General features: G+C 51.3%; 1 protein-coding gene across 9 annotated transcripts in view; it reads right to left on the reverse strand.

The window, feature by feature from the left end:
- The window catches only part of GRM7 (glutamate metabotropic receptor 7), an 823,590-nt gene extending 820,114 nt beyond the window's left edge, over positions 1-3,476 (reverse strand). For 8 of the 9 annotated variants that reach the window (XR_011994328.1, XM_072720358.1, XM_072720355.1 and 5 more), the window contains exon 1: positions 2,720-3,367. Coding sequence is in view for 7 of the 9 variants with exons in the window: in XM_072720358.1 (XP_072576459.1) it covers positions 2,720-3,238 (519 nt within the window). In the remaining 2 variants the exon portion in view is untranslated. Of the gene's footprint in view, positions 1-2,719 lie in introns of all 9 variants that reach the window. The other variant, XR_011994329.1, reaches the window with a different exon arrangement.
- Between the last annotated feature and the right edge of the window lie 4,133 nt (positions 3,477-7,609).

The following is a 7,609-nucleotide window of genomic DNA, read 5'->3' on the forward strand; positions in this document are numbered from 1 at the left end:
GCATGGTCCCCGCAGCAACCTACAGGGCCTGGGAAAAGAAAACTCAATTCTCTGGAGAGCTCAGAATTCAATCATTTAGAGAAGCTTCTTTATATAGGACAATCTTAATTGAGCTGAACCCTGCAATCCCAGAGAAGAGTCACCTACCGTTCTTTCCCGCTTTCTCTCTAAATTGATTGTGCCTTTGAACAATGGGTCTGTGTACCACTATTCTCTCTATTCATTTTGCAGGCTTATAGAGGCTTGGAAACTGGGGATTAGACTGGCATGCCAGGAGCTCCTACCATCACGTGCAAAAAAAAAAAAAAGGCTGAGGCTGTTGGAATCCCTATCTATCTATCTATCTATCTATCTGGGCAATGGTTGAGCAGGATGCCCACACCAACAGTTTTACCCAGCTCACAGCACAAGCTACAAGTTGGTGCATTCCTCCTGCCACCAGCCTCTTCTCCATAAATGCAGGTGAGAACTGGGGGCTCTTTTTCCCTCAGCTGTTCAATCCAACATGAATAGCTGCAATTTGCAAATTAGAGGAAAATGACAGTGTTTTCTCTGAATGGTTTTGGTCCCAACCCACACTGCTAACACTGGCATTCGCTTCCTTTCCTTCCCAGCCCAGGGAACGGGGGAACTAAGCATAAGCCATTTCTTCTCACAAGAGCCTCAGGTTCACACACCAGAGGAAGAATCAGCTCCCCCTGGAATCTTTTCCAGCAAACTCGGTCCTTCAGCCAAGCCTGCGATCCCTCTCCTGACTTTAGCATTTCACTCTTTTTTCCAACAGGCCCATCTGCAGCACTGCCTGTGTGCTGAGTGAAGGAGAAACCCACACCAAAATAATTAAAAAATGTGAAACACCAAATGTGCCTTCAACCCCCAGGGCTCAGGGCTCACAGGGCTGTGAGTCACCCCAGTGGTTCTCAGGTCATCTCTGCTCCCACTTTCTCCTGCAGCACTGCCCTCTGAAGTTGCCTCGCTTTAAGCACAGACAAGAAGGAAACGCTTCTGGGTTTTGCTTACATTAATCCAGCCTCTTCCCAAAGCATCATCTCGGAATTAAGGGTGCCCCCAAAGCATCTGCGGGTTTGCAAATATCTAGCGAGTCCCAGGATGGCACACTTAAGAAGGGTTAGGGGTGCTCAGAAGATCAGAGGGGCCATACCGGGCTGCAGCCTTGAGCAGACACCTCTCTTGGTGCACACACAAACTTCACACTCCTGGGGGCTGAGGTGGTGACAGCCCGAATCTCGCAAGGAATCCCCTGCAGAAACCCAACCCCCTTAGGGAAAGCAACCAGAAGGGAGCCAGTTCTTTAGATGTGGGGAGCATCAGGGCACCAGGGTTAGCTAGCACATCTGAAGAAGGGATTAATCGAGTTTGGGCACGATCAGGAAAGGAGAGAGCTGTGCATTAGGAAAAGACCATCTCAAGACACAGATGAACAGAAAACTTGAGGGTGGGGGGAGACAGGGAGAAAAGAAGCAGAAATTGAAAGAGAGGGAGAGAAAAAGAGAAAAACAAGGAAGAACGAGAAAGACGGGAGAAATAAGGACAAGGGAACCCACGATCACACAGACCCTGTGACTCAATTTCTTAAAATCCCAAATCCGCCCATTTGTACCCAATGCAGCAGAGGAGCCCCGGGGCACGGAACGCAGGAGCAGGCGGAGAGCGAGCACTGCGGTAGAACCCCCCGCTCGGCCGCCCCGGATCCGCCTTCCTCCCGTTTTCGCCGTTGCCCTCTGGCGCCCGGAACCGGGGGGCCGCCGGCTTCGCTCCGCGCACCCCAGTGCCTCCCTCCGGGCGCCTTCTCGCCAGGCTCCGGGAATCGTCCGCGGAGCGGCGTTTGGGGGCTGGGGGGCCGTGTTAGGGAGGTCGTGGGAAAGGATGGGCGGGGGCTGGAGGCAGCGAAAGCGATTTTGTTTCGCAGTTAGCATGAGCTCATCTCTGGGCTCTGAAGTGGCAGGAGTGGAAAGCTGATCGCCCAGCTCCTGCCAGTGGCCGGACTGCAAATGCAATTTAGACGGTGCAAACAAGTGCCCAGGGCAAATCCCCCGGGGGTCACGGCTGCGGGTGGCACCTCCCCACTTGGGGAGCGTCCCCGAGCCTTCCGCCCCGCGCCCTCGCGGAGACAGGCTGTACAGGTCGGGGGATCCAACCCGAGGGAGACGGGCAATTAACATCCACACACGAAGGCGAAGACCTAGCCCTCGGTTTAAGCTGTGCCTCCCTAAGCTCTTCTCGAAATTTTCCAAGGGAGCTGCGGCTTGCGGGGCGGCTTGGGGCTGGGAAGCTGGGGAGTTGAGAAATGCCCAGTTTCGAGGCGTCTTCTCATCTTTCATATTCCATGAGCCTAGCCGGCTCTCACAGGAGCCTGGCACTTTTACAAGCCTGTTTTTTTTTGGACCATATTTCACTCTAATGCAAACCCATTTAAATCATCGCCTTGTTTTTCGCAGATTGCTTCTTGTAAATGGGGCCATAAATCCAGGATGTCAAGCCGGATGGAGTGGAGCGCGGACAGGGGAGAGATGGAAGGGGAATGAACCAAGCGGGGAAGGCACCTCCTCGGGTGGGGTGGGAGGGATTCGCCGGATCTCCGGGGTGGAAATGCGCGAAGGCTGACCTGACCCCGCACCCCCGGAGTCCCAGCCAGCTTTTAGGATCGAGTGCTCGGGGAGCTGAGGCGCGCTCTGCCCGGGGGGGAGCGCCTCCCTACCTGAAAGAGCCTCAGGATGTTGGCTACCATGATGGAGACCGAACTCCCCGAAGCCCCAATCACTCCAACTACTTTCTCCGGCTTGACGAAAACCGGAGGCTCGCCGTTGGTGCAGCGCACGTCGGAGGTGTCCTTCTGGATGAGCGCCTGGACGAAAGTGAGCGACTGTTCGAGCGCGTAAGTGTCCCTGGAACAAGTGTCCAGGATCCGCGCGCCCAGCGTCACGTTGGGCAGCAGGTTGGGATCGCTGTTGATCTGGTCCAGGGCGTAGAGCATCGCTTCCAGCCTGTGGATCCCGTTCTCCCTCTTGATGTCGCCGCAGGGCACCCCGCTAGGACCCTTGGCGTGCACCGGGAACAGCCCCCCGAGGGTGACGTCCCCCTCGATCCGGATGGAGTGCGGGGCGTACATCTCCTGGCCGCGCGCCGCCGCCGCCAGCGCGCACAGGAGCACCTCCAGCACGCAGCAGGGGAACTTCATCAAAGTCAGGACGCGGAGCAGCTTCCCCAGCTGGACCATGCTGCTCCGGCGGCTGCGGCGGCGGCGGCGGCGGCGGCGCTGGAGGGGACCGTGGCGGGCTCGCCGGGGTCCGGGCCCCTCGGGGTGAGGTCCTCCCGGGAAGCCCAGAGGCTCCTGCAGGCGCGGAGGGTGGGGGCCCCCGGGGAGGGGCGGCGGGAGAGGACCGGGGGTCCCGCGGCGCCTGCCCGATCGGGGCTCCGTGCGCTCCCGGGTTCGCCGGCCGGCGCGCCGCGCTCGCGCTCCCCGGCTTGCCGCTCGCGCTCTCCAACAGCCCAGCACTGGGGAGAGGGCAAGGATTGCTATCGCTTTAAATGGTCGCTCGGCTCCCTCTCCTCCTCCTCCCACTCCCTCCCTCCCTCCCTCGCCAGCTCCCCGACTCTCCCCACCCTTGCCAGCGCCCGCCCTCCCCACTGGTTTGCATCATCACGCAGGGAGGGGTTGCGTGCTGAGGACGGGGGGAATGGGTGGGCGGCTAAGCAGGGAGTGCCTCCGACTGGGAGTTTCGCGGTCCCCGGGGAATCGAGGGATTGCAGGTCGCAGGCCAGGCATGAACTCCCTCTCCGCTCCCACGCGGGCAGCCTGCAGCGCGCGCGCCCGGGCCCGCGCCCACGCGCACCCGGAGGCCCGGGCGGCCGCCGGGTGGGGAGGGCGGGACGCCTCCTGCTCCCCACCCTCACGTCGCGAGCCCTGGCTGCCAGAGCGGAGCGCGCGAGGGAGGCGCGGTGAGGAAGGGATGCCCGGGGACCCCGCTCTCTACTGCTCAGAGGTCTGTGCCAGGCTTCCTGAAGAAAGGCACGCGTAGACGCGGGAGCCTGATTCATGACTTAAAGAGCCTTTACCCGGAGACTTGTCCGCGGCGAGGCACTGAACTGGCTCCTAGGAAAACACGCCGAGAACGCTAGGAACGTAAGCGCACCCCCGGTCCTCGCCGGGTCCTGGGGCCAGGGCGGATGGCTCCGGCTGACCGCGGTCTCCAGCAAACCTGCGGCTGAAAGCTCGGGCTCCTCTCTCTCCTCCCGTTCGTCGCCAGAGATGTAACCCCGAGAACTCTGCAGAGCACACTTTTGTCTCTGGCGCTGACAGGTGCAAGGCTCCCTCCTACCCATTTCCAGCGATGCTTCTGGGCTGGTGACAGGTTTTCGCGGGCAGGAAGCAGCAGGAAAGAGGTGACAGTAGGAGGAAGAAAGAGAGGCAGGTAGAAGTCTCCCCAATGATCCAGATGCCTTTCTATCTTTTTTTTTTTTTTCTGGCTGGAGATTTGGTAGCTAAATCAGGATGCAGTGCAGTTAGGAAGCTGATTTTCAAAGGTGTCCCCTCCAGCAGGCTGAGACCAAACTTGAGCTATTAAAGCAACAGGTGGCCCTAGTTCTTATATAAAAGAAGGATAATGTCTCTGTCCTTGGTACCAGGGTGGTTTCAGGCTGGTTAACTCTTGCTGAGGTTTTCTGTTGGAGTGCGGCAAAACTGTATTATACAGATTTGAGAGTGACGAAAACCAGAAACAAGGCTTTTTGTTGTTGTTGTTGTTAATGTACTAAAGAAAAATGTCCTTGGACAAAAAGCAAGCAAACAACAAAACCACACACACACACACACACACACTCACATAAAACAAAGTCAGAAGATAGTGGGTTGTCTCTGCCATCAACTACCTGTATGCTCTTGTCATTTCTGTTTTCCTATCTGGATTTTAGTTTCCCTCTGTAAAATGATGAGATTGAACTGGGTGCTCTCCATGGCATCTGTTAACTCTCAAATCCTCTTAAAACAAGCCATGTCCCTTTGGCCATGGATCTCTCTTTTAGGCCAATATCCTCTATTTCTTTACGTGTAAGAGACCTTTTTTTTTTTTTTAAACTCCAAAGAACATTACAAACATATTCTAGTACAGAGGACTTTTTCTTTTTCTTTTCTTTTCTTTTCTTTTTTTTTTTTCCTGTCCATCATCTATTCCTCTTCCTTCTAGGGATAGTACAGTCCATCAAATTCTTTTTGGATAAGCTCCTCCTCCATGTTTCATTACCTATGATTTGAGAATGGAACCCACTTCTTATAAGTTAGGGCTGGTGACTGGCTACAGTGATGAGTTAAAGGATGGGAATAGAGCCCAGCCAGAGCCATCCAGGACCAATCCCTGGACTTTTGTTGTGGTAATGCAGGACAGTGACACAAGGTTACCACTATCCAACAGACGATATGTGAATGAGTTAGAACCAAAAAAAAAAAAAAAAACCTACCTCTTCCTCAAAATACTTCATGTATATCTTTTAGAAAATATACTATTCTTATTTTCTAAGAACACATTGCACAGTCTTTTTCAAGAGAACATGCTATAATTAATGTACTAATACTGCATCTATGTACAATGTGAGTATCAATCAGTCTAGATGGGACTGTGCTACAATCTTACACTGTTATGGCCCCCACTCTTTCCTGGCATTCTGGAGCTGTAAGGATATAAGTGTGTAGCTGTGCCAGGAGCTTCCACATAAACAGAGAGACATTTGAATCCTATCATAAAAGACATAAGAGGGGAAAGGGAAAGGAGAAATTGGGGTGGGGGTAGAGAGAGATAGGGGCCTGATTTAAACATCTGGACTCTTGGATCCAGACATGCCAGCAAGATTGCCTCTGGATTATTTTTTTCAGTTTTATACTATTTTCCTTCTGTTGTTTGAAGCCAAAAGGATCCTTTCTAATTCACCTGTTGTAAAACACCGGCTCAAAAAGGGTGGAAGGCCTGAAATGGGTATCTTAAGTTACCATCAGCTAATTTGGAAAGGGAGAGAGAAGCAAAGCAATAGGAAGGCATACTTGGGAATACAAGTACTACAATCCTAGTTTGGAGGCATTGGTGCCCCAGGCTGTATCTCAGAGATTATATCCTTATATAGTTTTTAATTTAAGAATATTTATTAGGAACTTGGTGACAAAAAAAAAATATTTAGAAAGCTGGGTAACAAGTAATGTCGCCTGATTTTTCACCTGCCCATGTCCTAGTCCATGTGGTACTTTGCCATGTCCATTTCACATCCTGTGATTGCTCAATAAATATTTCTTGGCTGACTACGGAATGTTGCCTTACTCTATGCTCTCTCTTTGCTCTGCTCATTCTCCCCAAACATCTGGCAGCAATCATTGTCTTCTTTTTATTGCAGTCATCTGTGTTCATGTCTTATTTCCCTTGCCAAGTTGTAAGATCCTTGAGGGTAAGGGCTGGTATTATTTATATTTTTCTCCTGGGCAATGTTTAGAATGGTGTTTTGTACCTAGGAAGCACTCATGTGTTGAATGAATCAAAACTGGTCTTGCCATTTCCCACTGCCTTTATTTGACAATGACTGAAACATAAAGTGGGCAGAGCAGAAACAGTATCGGATAAGTTGCTGCCCTCTTAGTCACACTGTGCAGTTTCTAGAACTTCAAAGATAATTAGTAGATTTTGAAATAATTGTGTCTTACAAAAACTGCCTAGGATTGAAATACTCTAATCTTAAAACTCTTGATCAACTATAAAGGGAGGCTTCCATCGGTTCTTCCTGAGTTAAGTGTTAATTCTTGGGTCCTTCTCATAGGCTGATTGAGGAAGGGCAGAAGCCAGGCACTAGCACCACTTGAACTGAGTGGAAAGAGTGATCTGTTACCAGAGAAACAGGGAAGTGACGCTAAGCTTGCCAAATCTACAGACATCCAAGCCTTACAGTATCTAATTCATCTTTATATCTTTAGCTACAGAGCACAGGATCTGGAACCTAACACGTGACACAGTATGTGCTTTTTTGAGGTTATATGAACCAAAAATCTCTGTGTAAGACTAGTTGATTTAAAACCGGAACAGTCATCATTCTAGCGCCATATTTAATGGGAAGAGAATCTAGTTTTAGGCCCAAAGATCATACATTATAAAGTGTTTTCACAGGCTTGGTTTTTGTAGTCCTTAACCTGTCCTCACCCAAGGATTAATAAAAAAAAAAAAAAATGTGTAACTCAAGTTAAGGGCTCAGTCCTAATTTTATCTTTTTAACACTGTGTTTTCTTAATCATCTTAGTTTTATTTGCTTTATTATTTTCCTTTGCCCATTGTATTTCTTTTTTTTTTAATTTTTTTTCCAATTATTCATTTACGATAGTCACAGAGAGGGGGAGAGAGAGAGAGAGGCAGAGACACAGGCAGAGGGAGAAGCAGGCTCCATGCACCAGGAGCCCAACGTGGGATTCGATCCCGGGTCTCCAGGATCGCGCCCTGAGCCAAAGGCAGGCGCCAAACCACTGCGCCACCCAGGGATCCCTGCCCATTGTATTTCTGCAGAAAATAATGTCTCTCCACTTTCTCCACTTCCAATTAATTCCCTCTCTATTTAAACCGAATTT

Source organism: Vulpes vulpes, chromosome 9 (assembly GCF_048418805.1).
Source record: "Vulpes vulpes isolate BD-2025 chromosome 9, VulVul3, whole genome shotgun sequence".
Taxonomy (NCBI): domain Eukaryota; kingdom Metazoa; phylum Chordata; class Mammalia; order Carnivora; family Canidae; genus Vulpes; species Vulpes vulpes.